Source organism: Corvus moneduloides, chromosome Z, assembly GCF_009650955.1.
Source record: "Corvus moneduloides isolate bCorMon1 chromosome Z, bCorMon1.pri, whole genome shotgun sequence".
Taxonomy (NCBI): Eukaryota; Metazoa; Chordata; class Aves; order Passeriformes; family Corvidae; genus Corvus; species Corvus moneduloides.
This window is the reverse complement of record NC_045511.1, coordinates 63867193-63888449: the sequence shown is the minus strand read 5'-3', so window position 1 is coordinate 63888449 and position 21257 is coordinate 63867193. Positions and strand designations below refer to the sequence as shown.

At 40.3% G+C, this 21257-nt stretch overlaps 1 protein-coding gene across 4 annotated transcripts in view; it reads right to left on the bottom strand.

Moving 5' to 3' along the window:
* Positions 1-21257, bottom strand: part of KIAA2026 (KIAA2026 ortholog) — a 67564-nt gene that overhangs the window by 6432 nt on the left and 39875 nt on the right. For 2 of the 4 annotated variants that reach the window (XM_032097635.1, XM_032097636.1), the window contains 3 exons: positions 17546-17661; positions 10921-11108; positions 167-8783 (listed from right to left, as the gene is read on the bottom strand). In XM_032097635.1, coding sequence (XP_031953526.1) covers positions 5173-8783; positions 10921-11108; positions 17546-17661 — 3915 coding nt within the window. In that variant the 3' untranslated portion in view covers positions 167-5172. Of the gene's footprint in view, positions 1-166; positions 8784-10920; positions 11109-17545; positions 17662-21257 lie in introns of those variants that run through there. The other 2 variants (XR_004237854.1, XM_032097637.1) reach the window with 2 other exon arrangements.

Sequence of the window (21257 nt, the reverse complement as noted above, 5' to 3'; positions counted from 1 at the left end):
AATATAATTTCAAGAAATATTATAAGCAATTAATTACATTTTCTTTGCATTACTTTTACATACCATTTTCATTTAATGTGTTTAGTTCAGCTGAGATTTTAATAAAAGATACTGTAAAGAACACCAACTTTCTGAAGAACTTCTGGACCAGTCACATATGAAACAATGAAGCTTCCCGGTTTCCAAGTTTATGCAAGACATTCAGGTGCGATTACTGACCAGACAGTTCAGTATTTTGAGAAAAGAAGAGAATACATAGAGATTTATCAAGATCTTAAAGTCTGCTTTTATGCCATTATAGTTTCAAGGAAAATTTTTTAAAATAACATTGCTCTGTGTCACATTTACAAAGTGGCTTCTTCAACAACTAAAAAATCTTTATGTGGATGCCAATCTGTATAAAATGACCATATACAGACTTTATCTTGTATCCTATGCACAAAAATAATGAGATTTGAAAAGCATCATGTTGAAAATCATTATAGCAGTTTGTCCTTTTACATCTTCAAGAGAGCTAAACCAAGCAAAAATAGGAATAGAGAGTGCCAGACTTGCAGTCAGCAATAATCTGGTTTAAAGATCATGCCTTTAGAGCTACAATATTCTACAAGTGGTATAGTTTTATTGGATGAGTTGGGTTGACACTGATGCGAAGTTGGTTTACAATTTATATTTCTACAAAAATGTTAGTAAGAGGCTAAATAATAGTCAGAAACCAACCCACAAACATTGAAATAATTATTATGAAAGAAAAGTCATCAACACACTGCTGAATAGCTCATAGGGCTTTTAGAACATGCACTCTTCTGACACCACATCTCAAGGATATAGTGAAATTGAAAAGGTACACACAGCAATGACAGCAACTGATTACTTCCATAAAATAAATAATTGAATTCACAATTTCTCTTTATTCTAAAAAAGAGACAACCAACATGGCAAAGGTCTACATAGGCCACATGGAAAAATAACAAAGAGCAAAGGTTTATTGTATCTTACAATATAAATATTATTTGCATCAAACGAAACTAGCAGGTACCAGGTTTGGAAACCAAAAAGGAGATTTATTTACGAACTCTTTACCACTGGATGCTGTGAATGGTAATAGTTTGTTTACATGCTTCCATGAATTCTTGAAAGGATTGGTATATTTCATCAAGAGAAATACACTGAAAGCTATTAAATTGAAAAAAATCACAGCTGTGTGAGGAAGACTCTGGCTTAGTGGATACTAAAAGACTATTCAGGCCTGTTATTGTGTTCTTTTGGAATGCTGTTCCTGAGTGCTTCAAGAGACTAGGTGATGCTGGGATAGATAGCCATAATAATCAGACAGACAGACCTTAAGTCTGATGCAGTATTATTAATCTTATTTTTCTTATTATTTGAGTCAGTAAACTCATTTGAGGTGCAGCTTACAGGGAGCAGTCTACATGAGTTTAAGTCTTTGTGAGCACCTCTGGCCATTCTATTTAAAAGAAACAGTCCTTAACAAATGCAAGAAATATTCATGCTTTAATAAAAATAATTAATTTACTTTAAAATTCATTTGGGCTATTAAAATTCTGCACTACAACAAAGTATAAGCAAAACCAACTGTGAACCACACACACTGTGGAAGCTATGGACATCCTTCAAATACTAGTTTTTAGTAATTTTCTGACCTACTCCAAGACTAATTCTCTTCACTCACTTACCAGGAGAATTTTTGCTTCCCTTTTTGCATTGAACCCTTTGCTATGTCGCATAGTGAAATCAGCACAGGTTTGAATGACTTGATAGTAACACACTTGGCTTGAACAGATACTTCTATGACCCCTAAGACTTGTGAAATTTAATTGCTTCTAGTGTGGCAGAATCCCTATGAGAAAATGGCAGCACACATGGGGGTTTGAACTGTGAAGCAATATTAGTGTCGTTTTCTACTCATAACAAAGCAAAACTATTGTGCAGAACATGTCCATTCAGGTAAATGAAAGGATGTAATTCAAAATATTCAAAGTCATTATTAAACCTATAATTTTGAATGTAATATAGTGTATGAATACTTGTATACAATATCTGAGGGTGTCTAAAAAGAAGGCATTTTACAAGCTCTGAAAAGCTGAACAAGTTTTCTTAAAAGGCTGATTTATATATCTATGTCTATATGTTTCATTAAATGTCTTTTTAACTTCAAGTCAAGATGCAGGCAGTTCTGCTTTTTTATTGTGTCTGTGAATATAATCTACTTTTTTACAGTTCTTTTTGTGCTACTGGTAGCACTACACATTTGCTAGAGAGCAAAAGGTACATAGCAAATTGTCAGTGGGTATTCACGTTCATCTGAAAAAAAAGCCTTACCTCTGTCTGACATTCATACTATCAGAGAAGAGTATTGGGAATAGGAATTTTATTCACAAAAATTACTAAAATTTGGTTCTACATAATGAATGTTGCAAGCCCATTACATAGTAGTCTGAAGACTTTCTCCAATAGGATTTGGAATTCAAACACATCCAGCAGAGAATAAAAATCCATGAAAACTCTAATCAAACGGAATCAAACTATTCATGTTGTAAAGTTTATGTCTGCCAAATTATAAAATATTTATGAAAATCAGAAAATACTATAATATTAATTCAGAAAACTTCTTGGAAATCAATCAAGCAAGTTACTCGAGTCCTGAGTTCCTAAGTTCAGCTTTTCTAAGTTTTCTCTTTATTAGAACCAATTATAGCATAAATCTTCCTACTACATTAGCACACAGAAAAATGCCACGCAAGAATTTTTTCTTCATCAAGAACAACTCCAATACTAGAACCAAGTCTCGAGTTTTCCAAACAATGTAGAGAACTCATGCTACAGTAAACATAAATTTTAAAAAAAATAGGAAAAACAACCACTGCAAGAAAAGAGAAAAATCCATAAAACCAAGTCCCAAGGTTCAACCAGTGAAATGGAAATAAGATGAGTTGCTGGTATATATGGTTTTAGAGTATGTAAAATGTCCATGAAGAAACTGCCATTCTCTGCCATCTCCCTCTGTTGGAAAAGTCACCTGCAGCATTCAACCGTAAAATGCAGTCAGACTTAAAAATCTGTAGTACTGTAAACTCTGGCAGGCAGACACCCTTACTACCAGGTGTCTTCAAAATCAGTTACAAAACACCTTTCACGAGAAGTAGGAAAAGCATAGCAGGTAGCTTTCTCTACATCTAAACAAACCTTCTCTCCTTCCAAAATTGACAGCTTCCATCTTTCCCAGCCCTGAGGTAAGATGGAGATTTCTGGTCCACAAAGATGCAATTTCCCAATGCAATTTTTTCAGTTAGTGCAAAAGGAAAGGTCCCTATGGAAGGCACAAGCCTTTCTTCCCCCCACTTTCCCAGAACTTTAGCTAAATACCTACCAGGTTACTTTTCAGAACAATTTAAAGGCAGCTGACACAGAGGAAGTAAGATGTGGTCCTGTTCTTCAGCCCAACATCTGAACTGCCAAACTGTGTACAGCAAAAAGGGAAGGGAAGTAGAAAATTCAACAGGATGAGGAGCAAAGGTTGAAGTTTCATCTTTATGAAATTCAGTCTAAGAACACTACTAAATACAGATAAATAAGCTTTTATCCCCTTTGAAGTCATAGCTATTTAGAAGGCAACTATCATTCATAAGCTCTTCTGAAATCTTCCCTTCTAGTTTCTAAAAAAACCCCAAACCAACAAACTCCACAGAAAAATTCAACACATACGAAGACGGCAATTCTAAAATCATCATCTTCCATAAGATGGGCACCCTTTTTCTGTATGCAAAGCCACAAAAGATATCAAAAATCTTATCTCCATGAGCACTGCAGCAGGCAGCTGTGAACTCAGCAGATCTGCAGAAAATAACCCAAAGGCTTTATCAGATCAAATGCTGAAATCTAAGCCAATAAATACTGAATACACTGTACAAAAAGGGAAGGTTTATGCAATGTGTGATTTATCCCCATTCAAAGTATTAATAAAGCTTCTTTTAATCTCATGTGATGTTTTAGCACTCTCCTTCCAGATAGACCACTTACAAGCTAAAGAAAAAATACAGATCTAGAAAGCATGACCAATGAAAAAAATGGGTAGTTTGTTATGGCTAGATGGAAGATGAGTGAGTGACCTTGTTACAGTTACCAGATATGTGGAAATGCATACAAGGCTGTAAAACAGAGAACAATGAATTGTTCAACAGATCTTTGAGCTTTAAGACAAAGCATGGCAGTCAGTGTGACTTAGACTGGTGTTTAGGAAGCCATTGTAGCCTTACCACTTCACTGGAGTTATTCAGGCAACATAACCAAATCATTAAGAATGGATGAAGTATGGGTTATCCTGCCCTATATCATGAGGAACAATAAGGAGGCCTTCCTTCTAAATCCCGTCAAATCACGTGAAATGTAAAATCAGAGAAGAACAGAAGAGATTAAATAATTTCATTCTACCATACACCAAAGAAGGATGTATATATACACACACACACATATATATATATTTATGCATGTACATATGTATGTATGTATGTATTCTCCCACGGTGTAACAGATATACATATTTTTAACTACTGCCAACACAAAGCAGTACAGCAACTTGATTTATTACATGCAGATTCTTCTGCATTGTTGCTAAACAGTACACTGGTCCAATGTTACTAAAATACTTAAAAAACTATACATTATGTAAACAAAACTTAAATAAGACAGCATAGTTCTTTGTACCTATTGTTTAGCTCAGGTTTTTAGGAGTTCAGGAATATGTACAATTCTATACTACTGATTGCATTTTTACAATGCATATTTTTTTTTTTTAAAGAAACAAGTCAAAAATAAATTTGACAAATAAAAAGGAGATATATACCGTCATAAACACACTGGCAAACAGTCAACAATGTAAGATGGAACATGTGCAAAAGGCGAGATTTCACCAAACTGTTTAATGAATTCATTGGTCATTTCTTAGCCTTTTACTAGAGAACTCTCTGAAAACTTCTGACAAACGAAAATTTTTCTTTCTCCAAATCCCCACGTGTAAACAGGTAAGGACCGTAACCTTAGTAATATTGAGTAAATCAATGTTTAAAACATTGTAAGAAATTATTCAATAGTTACAACTTCCAAAGCTTGAAGAATGCCCCAGAATTTCAAAGTGGCTCATTTGCAGTAAATTCAGGATGCAGCTTTGTCAGGTTTATCAAGGCAAGATGACTGAGATGCAGGGAAGACAGTGGTAGGATTTCTGCTTGTGGAAACAACAACAGGAAGCAGTGATGAAGACAGGGAAGAAACTTTTGGTGATGGAGTATTTAGAGCATTCAGTATAGCTCCCTCTGGACTAACCAACAGTTTTTTGATAGAAGTGTCTGAGTGATACACTGAAGTGTTGCTTGGTAAATGAGAATTTGGAGGATGAACAGCAGAAACAGAAGATGTGGCAACATTAACAGGAGATTTTGTCGCTGAAGATACAGACAGAGTTACCGCAGACAGTGGAGTACATGATCCAGCTGGAGTACTAAATATCTGGGGTGTTGCATGTACAATGGGTAAAGCATCTGAAGCTCCAAAACAGTTCACAATTTTTGTAGAGCTTTTCAAAGGATGTTTTGGTATCTGCCAACTTAATGAATGACTTGGTGCTAGGACAATTTTCGAGGTTATTGTATTAACAGTTGGTACACCTTGAGGCTCTTGACCATGGTTAATTGTTAAAGGAGTCTGTTTTGTATTACATGAGAGAAGAAGAACATGGCTGCCAGCTCCAAGGCCTTGCAGTGGAACAACAAAACGAGTACCATTAATCACTATCTGAGTTCCAGGTGCCAAAGGCACACAGGTGTTAATGACTATTTTCTGTTGAATGAAAGGTTCACTCAACTGACCTCCTGTTTTGCTTGTTACAGGTGGTGAAGCATCAGATATCTGAATGGTAGACGCACAAGTATAAGCATGACTTTGTTTCTCTGTACTGGGAGGCACCTGCTGGCAGTTTAGGGCAGAAAAATTGGGAAAACTAATGACTTCACCTGTATTGGGTGATGGAGGGGGCAACACACCCTGAGATTTGTGAATACCTGAATGACTTGACACAGCAGTTGAAATTCCTGATGACTGAAACTGAACCAGCGTGGGCAACTGGCTTTTTGGTACTGGAAGAGGAGCTGGAACTGCTGCCAACTGAGGAACTGTATGTAACATCTTGTGGGGGGTGGCTGCAGATCCAGGCAAGCTAATGACTGGAAATTGCAGAGCAGATGCTAAATTTTGAGGAGATGCTGTTGGCTGTGTTGAAATCAGCACAGATGAAGCAAGATGTCCTGTTTTCACAGTGGATATACCCACAGTATTTCCAATATTTGATGTACAAAGTCGATTACCCAGAACTGGCCTTATTCTTGAGGGATCATTGCCACCAATCAAGACAGTAGGCTGTGTCCCAGAGGAAGTCCCACTTGATGTTACTGAAACAGATTCTACGTGTGCACTTGATGTTGTTATTGTAAAGGCATTTTTGGCTTTTGTTGCAACACAAACAGATTCATTAGCTGACAGAGTAAAACTTGGAACAGGAACCACAGTACTACTTGTCAAGGATGGGGCCAAGGCTGTGCTCTTTTTGTCTTCTCCTTTAGAAATGCCAGAGTGCAATATATTAACTGGTAGGCCCTCCTGTGCACTGCCTTTAGTATTTACAATGGTCTGACCTATATTTAGTCCAATTTTCACATCTTTTACTTGAGCAGTAGTTGGTGTTGAATTAATTTTTATCGGTGCTCCTACTGTAGATGGGATCAAAACCAACTGTGGTTGCTCTGCGGCATTAACAAAGTTTTTGGTTAGGGAAGAAGGAAGGTTCTGTTTCAATGTCTCTGCAGGTAGACTGGTGGTTAATGGGCCATTGGCAATTTGTGTGTTAATGAAAACCAGCTTATGAGCATTAACAGCAGTGGATGCTGGAGAGGGTATAATACTGTCCCCTGATGCCCTAGAGGGAGATAAAATTGGTGGATTTGTGATTAATGTAAATTTCTGGACTGGAGTACCACTGATTAAATCTCCATTTGTTGCGGAATCAGACTCAGATTGTGTAACAGATTTTGTTTTGGTTTTAGTATCCTCTTGATGCTGCACAGAAGAATTTGGAGTTTTGATATTATTACTTTGTCCAGTGCTAGTCACACTAACAGGACTGTGTGGAGTCACAGACACCAAATTGCTAGCTAATGAAATGGAGGATAAAGGAGAAGACATATGGCAGGAGTTCTCTCTTACTTGACACAAAGAATCCCGAACAGCTGGCTGCTGTAGTGTGAATTTGGTACTTTTCTCCATTGTCTGGGTAGTATCAGCAGGGAAAACTCTAACATTAACAGAAGAAGCTGTTGAGGGGGCAAATCCAGAAGGAGATGATTGTCCAATATGTGGGAGACCAGATGTGGCTGTTGCTACAGATGGAAGACTGGAGCATGGTACCGCTGTGGTTTTTGGCACAAGAAAGGCCTGAAGCTGAGATGCGTAAGTGAAAACTGAACTAGGACATAAACTACTAGGTGAAATCTGATCTGGGTTTGTTTGCACTTTAACAATTCCGGTGTTTCCACCTCGTGTTGTGACCAGAATAGATTGTGATTCTCTTACACACACTGTCTTCAGCTCTTGCTTAGTTTCAAGGGATTCAGTTTGCTGCTGTGATGCAAGACTATGAGAGGCAGAATCAGTGTTTGTAGATGCACTTAATGCTGTTGCTGGTGTCAATGATTGGCTAGCTGTGGAAAGAGTAGGTGAAGCCAAAGACACAGGCAACGTAGCAGTTGAAACTGTAGTCTTGACTTTGTCACTTTCAGTTCGGCTTACCTTAATTGTTGACGATAATAAGTTATCTGCTGAAGTTACATCAGGCAATGGTTGTGTAGTGTTCATGGGACCAGTCACTTGTGATGAGTGGGTAGTATTCATGTTAAAAATTGTAGTGGGTGACTGAGTGGCATTTGCAGGGCCTGTTACCAGAACAGGTGTTAAAGAAACACTGACATTTGACATTTTTGGTAAAGATGTACAGTGCATCTCAAATGATTTTTGTTGTAGTGACTGAATGTCCTTGGACACAATTTTTTCTTCCTTCTCCTGAAGAAGAAAATTCTTAGGTAAAATAAGAACTTGTTGCATGACTTTTTCTCCAGTTTTAGGGTCAATCATAGCTTGCATTTGAATTTTCGCTGAGCTGTTGGGAACATCTATTGGTACACAGTGGCCATTTGGCATTTTGTATACCATTTGTAAAGGAGTCTTAGAACTGGCCTGGCAGGGCAATGCTGGTTTGATCAGTGATGATTCCAAAGGTGGTAAAACTGACTTTTCAGAAGAAGATACGTTCATGCCTGCAGGAGGCAACAGTTGATTTGTTAAGGTCACTTTGTTCCCAGTATTCTTGGCAAGCAAGGCCTGGATGGGTTTGGTCCCTTTTGGAAAGTTTGATACTGATGTTGCAGGATCTGTCAAGGAAAGCAACTCTAGACTTGACCCTTCAAATTGTTTCAGCTCAGTCACGCAATCTGACTGCAGGCTACTTTCTGCACTCTGGACCACAGCCTCATTAGTGTTCAGTTTAGCTTTCTTCCTTGGTGAAAGCTCGTTAGTGCTTTGATCAAGACAACTATTTTGCTTGAACTGTCGTTTAATGCATTTGGGCAGTGTCTTCTGTATTTCTTTAGAAGCTGATTCTTTTTTCAAAATTCTGTTTTTTCCTGAAGGTAAATTCATCTCTAATAGTTTCGTTTCATCTGCAAGGATATTAAAACACAAACACTGTTTTACATGTTTGCAACTGATACCCCTATAAAATAGTTTTACAGTGTCTCGCTAAAGGCAATACACTAGTTTGCAAGCATAAAGGTATGTGGAAGGAAATGTCTGATTTTTTAAGGGCATCTGGTCAAGGACCTTTGCAATACATAAACGGGGTAATAAAGAAAGGAGGAAGTAATAAACAAGAATATACACAGATTGAAACCTGACCAGCAATGGGAGACAGTGAGGAAAACCAAATCTGGTCATTCACATTAATTGATAATAGTATGTGAGAGCATGAGAATGTGTATTACAGCAAGGTCATCTGGAGGGGAAAAAGGGAAAAGCCAGGAAAAAATACACAGAAACACAGATCTAACCAAACAAAAATGGAGACAGTGTCAAGAAACAACTTCATCAATCACACCAACTGACTGGCTATCAGGAAAGGCCTCTTGCAGGAAGATCAACTTTTTGAACCTAATATGATTATAAACCAAGGGAGATCCTGGCGACAAGGCCAGGAAGGGTGAGGAAATTGGCTCAGCTATACAAACCCATGAAGCGATGTGTAGAGGTAAGGGGGGAGCTGCAAGGACAGCTGCAAGAGGTTACAGCATGTGGACCTGGTGCCAACTGCTGGGGGGTGTCTGTATCCTCCCCAAATCCAGTATGAGTGTATTCACTGATAAACTTCAAGCCAGAGTAACTGGTGAGCCGGAGGGCCTGGGGGTCTGGGCTGGCCTAGCAGGTGGACTTGTGAGTGGGGGATGCCTGTGCGACACAGATGTGAATGCCGTGTTTCATACTGAGCATCAAGCTGGACTAGCCAGTGAGCAGGGGATGCATGAAGTGGTAACACAGCTGAGGATGCATGCAGGAGGGCCAGGTGGACACAAGGGCCATGCACTCAGGCTTTGGTTGCATGGGGCTGCAAGGAGTCCTCTGTGAGGAGAGAGGCCAGGAACTGCCTTGTGCCAGACACACCTGGCTCTAAAACAAATCCACTGCAAGACACAGTTGAGCCTGTCAGCCAAGCTGGTGATGTCTCACGGATAATGCTTTGCAGAAGAGTGTGACAGAATGGACTGAGGAAAAAACGTAGAGACACAATTCTGTAGACATCAAGGTCAGCAAAGAAGGAGGGGTAACTGGAATGGATTCTCCTGCAATCCACTAAGACCCCTGATCAAGCAGGTTGACCTGCTCCCATGCAGGATCATGCTGGAACAGGTATGTACACTGCAAATGCTTGAGGACCCCATTCTAAGCAGGTGAGTGTGCCTTGATGGAAGTTGCAGCCCATGAAGAGCCCACTCTGGAGCAGGCTCCTGACTGGAACTGTGGCATATGGGGGACCCACACTGGTGCAGTCTTATGCTGAAAAACTCTAGCCTATGGAGAGGACCCACACTGGAGCAGTTTGTGAAGGACTGTATTCCCTAGGAGGGACCCCACACTGGAGCACGGATGAGGAAGGAGAAGAGAACTGACCTCAATCCCCAGACTCAATCCTTCCTGTGACACTTGACAAGAGAGGAGGTAGAAGAATTGGGAATGAAGATGAGCCTTGAAAGAATGTGGATTTGTGAAAGGGAGGAGGTTTAGCTTTTGTATTTGTTTCTCACCATCCTACTCTTTTTTTAATTGACAACAAATTAAATTAATTTTCCTCAAGTGAGTCTGTTTTGACTGTGCAGAAACTGGTGAGTAATCTCCCTGCCTGTATCTCGTTCCCTGAGCTTTTCCATATTATTTTCTCTCCCTATCCTGTTAAGGAAGGGGGGAGGGGGGGTGTGTGACAGTGGCTGGATGGGCATCTGGCAGCCAGCCAAGGTCAAACCACCATAAAAGTAAATTCCACACAGACCTACCATGTTATCACAGAAATAGTTAAGCACAAAAAAATGGCAAACACTTGAATAAAGCAGAATTTTCATTTTGGTCATGTCTGCCCTCTTCAAGTCTACATCTGACAGATATGCACCACAAGCTATTTTCATATTATCACAGTAGTAGAATTGAGGTAAAAAGTAGGACACAAGCTCACATGGAAAAATTAGCTTCCCAAATCAACTTGATTCAGCTCCTGAATCAAGTTCAAGCTACTGATTTCCAGTAAATGCTTACCATTGTCTGAGTGATCTTTTTTGGGAACTTCTATATGTTCTGCAGAGTCTGATGATTTACCGCATACTACTGCAAAAGATTCTTTGCCAGAATCAACTTCACTTTCATCATTACTCCACAATTCTCTGGTAAATTTATCATGGTCTGGATGTCTTTTAAAGTCATCATAGTCCTTCTTCAACCTAGACCTTAAAAATAACAAAACTAACTTTACTAAAAAACCACACTGTTTTAAACATTATTTTTATTTGTATTTGCTGCCAAACAAAAAGTTTGTGTAGATTTAATTGCCTGTGCCCTTCAAAAAATTACAGTGTAGCCCTGTCTGCAAGTCTCTAAAACCCAGAAAATGTGAAGTGACAGCAATGTCCCTTACTTTACAAAAACTGAATTCTGTGTCATTAAGTCCTCTAACAATAGGCAAAAGGACTGAGTCAAACGACCATTACTGTTTTACTGCATCAATCTTCCATTTCTTCCTTCATCTTTCATGTGACAAATACATCTGTATGGACTTGAGTATTAACTGTAAAAAGTTTACTCCTTACTTTGAAGACAACCCCAAAAAGAGAATTAAGTGAATCTTGTTTTTCTTAAGCACATCACGCTTCTGGCTCAGCTATGAGACTGCAATGTAACTTTCTCCTTAAGAACACTTTCTTTTCTCTGGTCCATTAGAACAGCTGCTGCTATTACATCCATAGGTTCACGCTCCATTAAAGAATGTGCATATGACAGAAATACATAGGTACTTCACTTACTTGAATGCCATTCAGAAACACGTCCACTTACCTTGATACTGCTAACCTCCTACGTGTTTTCATTGTCCCTTCTTCTAAACCACTGTTTAGATGGGAGGTAGTAGCTATTTTAGTGTACAAATACATTGAACTTCAGGATTCAGCTGGTTGAAATCAACACAACGCCCAGAAGGATTATTCAGCACATGAATAAACAGATTATAGCAATTAACACCTTGTGTGGAATAGAATCTAGACTGTTCTGGACCTAACCCTTATGACAGTAAGAATAAGATCTTAAATTTACTCATTCTTTTGTATTAGCGTAACAGTTACTTGCATTGAATGCAGGAATCACCAGCTGCTGTTTATGAGATGGGGAGGTAGGAGCCAAGAATGATGTCACAGCTGGCAGGGCATGAGCCTCACCAGTCAGCAAGCCATTCCACTTGCCCTGAATGAGGCAGCAGGGCACGCCTAGGGATGGTAATTGGGTTCAACCAAGAGCCCAGATCAACAAGCAAGTTCCCGGTGCTGAGGCAGGTCTGAGATTAAACTGGGAAGTCAATTCAAATTTTAAGATCAGGACCAGGTCCAGTGATGGCTGCCAGGGTCAGGATCCAGTTAAGTGATTTCTGGGCATCTCCACAGTGATGATGCAGGTAGAAGGTCAGTCTGAGGGTCAGTCCAGATCAGTAGGACCCATGGCCAGGCACAGTAACTGCTGTAGTTGAGACAAAAACTGTCATACCTACAGCAGAGATTGAAGGCTGCAGAATGACCTGAAATGGGGATCCTGGACCAATGGACAGGTGGCAGAAATGGATGGCCAGGTGGGGCTGCTAAGGGTCAATGAGATCTAGTCATTTACTCCCAGCTGTCACACTCTCGACTCAGAGCAGACAATATTGAAGCCTGTAGGAAGACGTAATGTGGACAATACTTCAAATCTGTCATCAGGGTTTTGAGCCTGAAGTCTAGGTGTAGAAGAACTATAGGAGAACACCAGGGAACCACTGCTGTACAAAAGTTTCTGGATGGAATTTCCCTTTTTCTTTTGAGGAACCTCTGCTGCGAGGCCAGTGAACAACTCTAATCAGTGGGCACAAGTAACTTTCCCTATTAAGCCTTGCTGCTATTCAAATACAATTCAACATTATACTCTGTCATAAACATGAAAAGACCAGAGGACCTTTCAGAAGGGAAAGAAAAGAATTTTGATCATGAAGTCTGCTCCTACTAGTTAAATAACAAAGGAAGGAAGGAAAACTCCAGTCTCTTATTCCATGCTGTAGCATATGGAGGAAGAAGCGCTGCCCAGCCCTTCATGGCTTAGAAGTTAAATACTGTTATTCAATTAGTATATTTCTCGCTGAGAAATATACTAATTCTCGCTGAGACACCCTACAGACACAGAAACTTCAGTGAGACTTCTGGGGGAATCGATGTTTACATGACCATAAGCAAATTTTACTCAATTGCTTTTTCCCTTTTACATGACACCTTTCTTCACCACTGTGCTACACTACTGCCTAGCAGCTGCATAACGAACCAGATCAAGACAGTGATCTAGAATCCCCCATCCATCTTTCTTTCCTCCCCACGATTTGTAAACATTGTTCTTCAGATGGACATGCTATGTGTATGTCCAAACAGTTACGTCATGGAAACACTCAGGCTTTCCTTGTTGAATAAACTAGGGTTACAGCCTAAAACATACATACTAAAAACATGAGTTGAATTCAGTTAATTTCATAAGTTAGCCTGTACTCCAAATGCATGCTTCTCTAGCTACCAGCACACACATACATATGATCTCAACTACCGTGTTCCAGACTAAAATTTACTCCTATCAGTCACAGCTCATATATAGCACTCAACACACTCTGCATGATAGTTCTGTGTTCTATAACCACATTGATGCAACACAGGCAACAAACAGAAGCTGGAAGCCACTGTGCCACTAGAAAGTTGTGACCTTGCCATTACTGAAACTTGGTGGGATGTTACTGAAGTGTGACTGTCGATGGCTACAGGCTCTCCAGAAGAGACAGGTGAGGAAAGAGAGAGGCAGAGGGCTTGCCCTCTACATCAGGAGGTAGACTGAGTGTGAAGAGCTGTCTCTGAAGAACAGCCATGAGCAGGTCAAAAGCCTGTGGGTAAGAATCAGGGACCGAGGCAACAAAGGGAACGTTGTGGATGGTTTTAAGTACAGAACCCTGATCAAAGGGAGCCTATTGATGAAGCCTTCTTGTTCCAGCTACAGGAGGCATCATGCTCGCAGGCTCTTTTCCTGCTGGGGCACCTCAACCAAAATCTGCTGGGAGAGCAGCATAGCAAGCTGCAGGCAAGCCAGGAGACTCTTGGAAAGCATGAGGGATAACTTCTTGAGCCAGGGAATAGACAGCAGCCCACAGGGGATAAAATTCGGGATGTTATGGGCACCAGCGTAAGTGAGCTAATCCTGAACATCAAGATTGGAGGGAGCCTGGGCTGCAGCAATCATGCATTGGTGGAGTTTGGAGTCCTGAGGAATATGGGCCAGGTGAGGAACAAAGTTATGCCCCTTAACTTTAGGAAAGCAGACTTCCAACTCTTCAAGGAGATAACCAGTGGGATCCACTGGGAGACTTCTCTCAGGGACAAGGGAGTGGAACAGAGCTGGCAGATGTTTAAGGAAGTCTTCCACAGAGTGCAAGAGCTGGCAATCCCCAGGAGCAAGAAACTGGGCAAGGAAGGCAAGAGAATGGCAGGGCTGAGTAGGGAACTGCTGCACAGACTTAAGAGAAAGAAGCAAATGCACAGGCAGTTGAAGCTAGGATGGGTGGCCCAGGAAGAGCACAGAGATCCAGTCTGGTTGTGTAGGGTCAGGGTGAGGAAGTCCAAGGCAAAGCTGGAATTGAACTTGGCAAAGGACACAAAGAATAACAGGAAGGGCTTCTATAGGCACGTTAACCAGAAAAGGAAGGCCAAGGAAGGCGACCCCCTCTGATAAACAAGGGTGGAAAGCAACACGAGGAAAAGGCTGAGGTACTCAACAACTTTTTGCCTCAGTCTTCGAGGGCAACATTTCTTCCACACCCCTTGAGTGGATGGACAGCAGGATAGGGACTGGGGGAGCAGAGTCTCTCCCACTGTAAGTTAAGATCAATTTCATGATCACCTGAAGAACCTGAAAGTACAGAAGAGATGGAAATGGCTGACGTATTTGCCAAGCCACTCTCCATGATATTTGAAAAAGTCTTGGCAGTCAGTTGGAAGTCCCAGGTGACAAGAAAAAGTGAAACATTGTACCCATCTTAAAAAAAGGTTGAAATGAGGACCCTGGGGACTATTGACCTGTCAGCCTCACCTCTGTGCCTGGGAAGATCATGGAACAGACCCTCCCAGAAGCTGTGCTAAGGCACAAGGAGGTGATTCAGGACAAGGCAGCACAGCTGCACCAAGGGCAGGTCCTCCCTGACCAATTCAGTGCCCTTCTGTGATGGACTGACCACATCAGTGGACAAGGGAAGGGCTACAGCTGTCATTTATCTGGACTTCTGTAAAGCCTTTGACATGGTCCCCCACAACATCCTTCTCCCTTAAACTGGAGAGACTGGGATTTGATAAGCAGACTGTTAGATGGATAAGAAATCGGTTGGATGATGGCATCCAGAGCGTAGTGGTCAAAGGCACAGACTCCTGATGGATATCAGGGACAAGTGGTGTCCCTCAAGGGTCCATACTCAGACCAGAGTTATTTATTATCATCATTAATGACAGAGATAGAGGGACTGAGGGCACTCTCAGCAAGTTTACAGATGACACCAACCTGAGTGGTGCAGCTGACACATCTGAAGGACAGGATGCCATCCAGAGGCACCTGGGCAAGCTTGAGAAATGAGGTCCATGGGAAAACTTAATGAGATTTAATAAGATCAATTGCAAGGTCCTGCGCCTGGGTCAGGGCAACCCTCAGTGTCAGCACAGGCTGGGGATGAACAGACCAGAGCAGCCCTGCCCAGAAGGACTTGGGGGTGCTGGTGGGTGAGAGGCTGGACATGACCCAGCCATGGGCACTCACAGCCCAGAAAGCCAAACGTGTCCTGGGCTGCATCCAAAGCAGCGTGGGCAGCAGGGCCAGGGAGGGGATTCTGCCCCTCTGCTCTGCTCTGCTGAAACCCCACCTGCAGTGCTGCATCCAGCTCTGGGGTCCCAGCACAGGAAGGACATGGACCTGTTGGAGCGAGTCCCAGAGGAGGCCACCAAGACGAGCAGAGGGATGGAACACCTTTCCTGTGCAAAAAGACCAAGAGGTATTGGTCAGCCTGGAAAAGAGGAAGCTTCAAGGAAACCTAATTGCAGCCATCCAGTACCTCAAGGGAGCCTTCCAAAAAGCTGGAGAGAGACTTTGTACAAGAGCTTGTAGTGAGAGGAAAAGGGGCAATGGCTTCAAATTGAAAGAGAGTAGGTTTGGATTAGAAATTGGGAAGAAATTCTTAAGTGCGAGGGTGGTGAGGCACTGGAACAGGTTGTCCAGAGAAGCTGTTGAAGCCCCAACCCCAGAAGGCCAGATTGGATGGGGTTCTGAGCAGCCTGGTGTATGAAAGGTGTCCCTGCCCATGGCAGGAGGACTGGAACTAGATGATCTTTAAAGTCCCTTCTAACCCAAACCATTCTATAATTCTATGATTCTGTGATTCGACAAACAAGAAGTAATACTGGGCACCAAACCATTCCACAGCAGAATTTACAAAAAGGATTAAATTGTAAACTTCACATACTGGAAAATTAAATTCTTCCTGACAGTAATACTGTCTGCCATGTTTCCAGAAGGATTCTGAATTGCAAAAGAAAGGAAGAAATTAACAGCTAAGGAAAATGAACAGAAATGAGAACAGAAAGCAATAGAAAAAGACCCAAAACTTGTACTTGGGTCCATTATTTAAAGCAAGATATTCAATAATATCCCAGATTTCCAAATAAGAATTTTAATTCATGCATGGTATTCACAAAATGAGCTACCAAGGAACCAATTTAATGTCCTTGGTATGTCCTTGTGTTTTTATAAATATAATACCTTTCACACTTTTCAGCATTAGCTCTGCATCATGTAACTGTGTAACTTGCTTCCTTCACACTCAGCATTTAAGAAGCAGCCTGTTTTCCTGTCCTTTGTCACAGAGCTCAAGCCTCTAATCATTCCTTGCTTTTTAATTCTCTACATGGTCGTAAGGTACGACTATAGCAATACCTGAATGGCTAACAGGCAAGAATGGCACTGAGCTTCAAGACAGTATCTAATCTCTCTATGATTTATAATGAGGGTAGCACCTTCACCGTTACTAATACTTGCACTTTACTAGATTTAAACCCATCACTGCTTCACCCGTATTCCTCTGACATACTGCTTTCCAGATTCTTTTTCTTCTTTCTAATTTACTGGGTTACAAAGACCTCAAAACAATGCTTCAAGAATTGCTCCGTGGAGAATTCATTAATAGCTGATTTATGTAGCTTTAGAAAGTAAGTACTCAGAGTATTCTAAAAAGCCCCAGTATAGTTTTCTAAAGAAAGGTCTTCAGCATCTCTTAACCAAATACGCAGCAATACAAATCCTAGCTGTATTGTGATATCCTATTGGTCAGGATGCTTAAGGATTCTACAGCGTTTTAGAGGAAAAAAACATTAGGGGGTTAAGCTCAAATTTTTTAGAGACAGTAATTCTGGAATATAAGATACTTCTTCCAACTAAAGTGCTGCCAGTGCCTCACTCCTCTCCTCAAACAATTTCAATTTTATTTATTTAAGAAGCCAACTTATTGATCAGTTTTTAAAATGTGAATTTTGTTCTGTTTTTCATCCCATGCATCACTGCTGAAAAAAAAAAAGTAGGTAATTACCTGTTTCTTTGAAATGCTTTAATTAGCTTTGGTTCCCATGGTAACAGTTCATTAAGCAGTCGTAACAACGTACCATGCAATTCCTTTACTGCTTGCTTCCGGTGGTACCATCTTCCCTGAAAACATAAATTCCATTTATTTATCATTGCATTAGACCTAAATCTTGTTAGATTGTATTAGTACTACAATAACCCCACAAATATGAGGAAAATAACTGGAAGAAAAGACCGGAAACTTTCAGAGTTACACATACCGTTAACCTATGTAAGAAATTACTACTTTTATTTTAATACTACAGAGGGATAATGTCCTAATTGGAAAAGTAATACTGCAAGCACTCTCACTTTTTACAGGTCAAAATTAAAACTGAAATAGTATTCTACAAATACACCATATGTTTAAAATTACTTAAATAAGTAACTAACGTAGGTAGTTATCCACTCAGGTCAGGAAAATCAACCATGTATGTACATTTTTCTGAGTTAGAGATAAAATTTTTACAGAAAACATCACCACAATCTCATTTAAGAGAAGTGGTATAAATTATAACATTACTATTTGCAAAAAAAACCCCCAACTTACTACAATTTTCAAGGATAAAAATCCTACAGTTTTTCCATTACATTTTATTTAATGTTCTAGAGAAAGGCTTTTTTAAAAGAGAAGTTTAGCAAATTTATCCTTTATGAAGCAACAGACTGTGCAGCAAAGACCAGTTTTCCAAAATAAAATCCTTTAAGCTTTTAATTAAAATGTATAATTAAAAAGTTTTATTTTCAAAAGTGATATATGTAATCTTACATTCATGTTTTCATAAATCTAGAAAGTCTGAATAAGGAGAGAAGACATTAGGAAATGACAATCATGCTGGCCATGGTGTTGCAGAACACACCCCTTAGCACTCACAGAAACCTCTTGTACATATTTCTTTCCAAAACCTTATTCTGTAGTTCATTGCATAAAAGACTGAACAATGCATATATACGTAACTGATATAAAAGAGATGTGGTATAGCACTTCTGCCACTCTACTAACTCTGTGCATTTTACGTAAATGAGGATTTTTAGCTCTTGACTGGTCAGAGAAGATTTAAAACAGTAAAGAGACTATGGTTCTGCAAGAAAAAGAAGCAAGACTTGGGAACTTACTCATTTCATATATATATTTAGCTTTTGATAGCGCACATATCCTTCACAGCTTCCTGTGGTCTAGCACATCAAGAAATGTAAGGCAGGAAAATCTGGATAAAGCTGTCACGGCTGCCTTTCAGCAGTCTACAAGATTGATCTTCCTAAGGACTTTGGAACAATTTCTCTCTACAAATTTCAGCAGATCTCTCCAAAGTACAGCAAGATCACTCATGCTGAATGCTTGTTTGAAGACCGGGTATCTATTTTTTTATGGATAATCATTGACATGTTACATAACAAAACAAATAGTTATCTTCATGCTTGAATTAAAATTACAAAAGCAAAGATTTAAAGTAGGTAATTATGCCACATTACCACACAACAATCACTGCTGAATATAGAGACAAGCCAGTAAACTGTATTCTAACTTCCTTCTCTTGTAGTCAGTCACATATGTAAAGCTGTCACTAATCACTACAACAAAAACCAAACCTTGTGCATACTGTAGCCTACCAGGGCATTTGGAATCATCTCTTAATGTGAGCAAACAACAGAATTAATTGTTAACATATGAAAGAATATTATGTGCACTTATTTCTTTTTCTTGTAAGATAAACAAAACATTTTGCAGACTGTTTTAAAAGAATGAATTTATATACTACAGAGCATTAGTGCATTGCCTCAAAACAAAAATCAAATAGCAAAAAAACCAATGCTACTACTACTGTGAAATAGAAATGCTGTACATGTAGTTGATATTAGCAAAGAAGATGTGTGAAAATGTAATATTGAAAAGATATTAAAAATCACTGCAAAGTAAAAAACCCAAGAAATTGATTTCTGAGACTAATTTGTCTTTAAATAAGGCTAAGATTTTTTTCTGCTAAAGCAGAAAATAAAAGGAGTAAATTTGAAGCAGCAACTGTTATGCAGCCAGCATATGTACAATACGTTTAGTCAAGAACAGACTTCAAGACTTTACTGACTTCATTAATACTTAAAAAACCCCAAAATATGTTACTTTTCTCTCTGCTTACAAACATAAAAACCTAAGCAATTCCTGGTCCCTAATTCTACATCTAGCTCTAGCTGGAGGCCTGTCTCTAGTGCTGTCCCCAAGGGGTCAATACTGGTCCAGTATTGTTTAACTTGTTCGTCAGTGACTTGGATGAAGGGGCAAATACCTCCTCAGTGAGTTCACTGATGATGGAGAGCTGGAAGGAGTGGCCAGTACCCCAGAGAGCTGTGCAACCCTTCAGAAGGACCTCAACAAGGTGGAGAAACAGGCAGAGAGGAACCGTACTTCGAAGTAATTTAATGAAAATTTTAAAAAACATAATTTTAAAAAACATAAATTAATTATTTCCTTTTATCTCAATTACTTATTTTTCTTAGTGGGGTTTTGGGGTTTTAACAATAAACCTGTTAATGGAAGCATAGACAAATTTAAGCCATGAGAAGAATCTTTTTTCCTCAGAAGTAGTCAAGACAGAACTAATACAGGCCAAGAAAGACTGGAATAAAAATAAATCCTTATCTTTTAAATTACTGTGGTTCAGTTGGTTTTCTGTGCAAACACATAAAGGTTAGATGTTATTATTCCTTAAATACTAAATAGTAAAAAGAGATATTAAAAAAATGTACATAACATTAAGACCCATCACTACAAAATTTAGCATTTCTTTTCATATGCGATTTGATTCTCTAACACAGTGTTGTGTTTGTCTTTTATTTGGGGGGCCAGGGGGAAGGCAAATCAATAATTGATAAAGCTATGAGTTAACTCCCTATTATATAGCTGCCTAATAGTTTCTGTAGATAATAAACTTGTTTTCACAAATGTCTGTGTTGCAAATTCTCAGAAATACCAAATGATATAATGTAAGAGATCAGCTACAAACTGAGCTTAGGAGGTTCAGGCTGGACCTCCAAAAGTATATGTTCATCAGGAACATACAGCACTTGTTCCCTGGGAGAAGAGGCCAACCCCCACCAGGCTACACACTCCTTTCAGGCAGTTCTGGTCTCCCCTGAGCCTCCTTTTATCCAGGCTCAACACCCCCAGCTCCTTCATCTGCTTCTTACAGGATTTATGTTTCAGACTCTTCCCCAGCTCTGGTCTCACTTCAGCACCTCAGTGTCTTTCTTGGAGTGAGAGGCCCAGAACTGAACACAGGATTCCAGGTGTGGCCTCACCAGTGCTGAGTACAGGGGGACAATCCCTGCCCTGGTCCTGCTGGCCACACTGTTGCTGGTACAGGCCAGGATGCCATTGGCCTTCTTGGCCACCTGGGCACACCCTGGCTCATGTTCAGCTGCTGGCACCGGCACCCCCAGGTCCTTTTCCTGTGGGCAGCTTTGCAGCCACTCTGCCCCAGCCTGTGGCACTGCCTGGGGTTGTTGTGGACAAAGGGCAGGACCCGGCACTGGGCCTTGTTGAACCTCACACCACTGGCCTTGGCCCATGGATCCAGCCTGTCCAGATCCTTCTGCAGAGCCTTCCTGCCCTCCAGCAGGTCAACACTCCCACCCAACTTGGTACTGTCTGTGAACTGACTGAGGGTGCCCTTGATCCCCTTGTC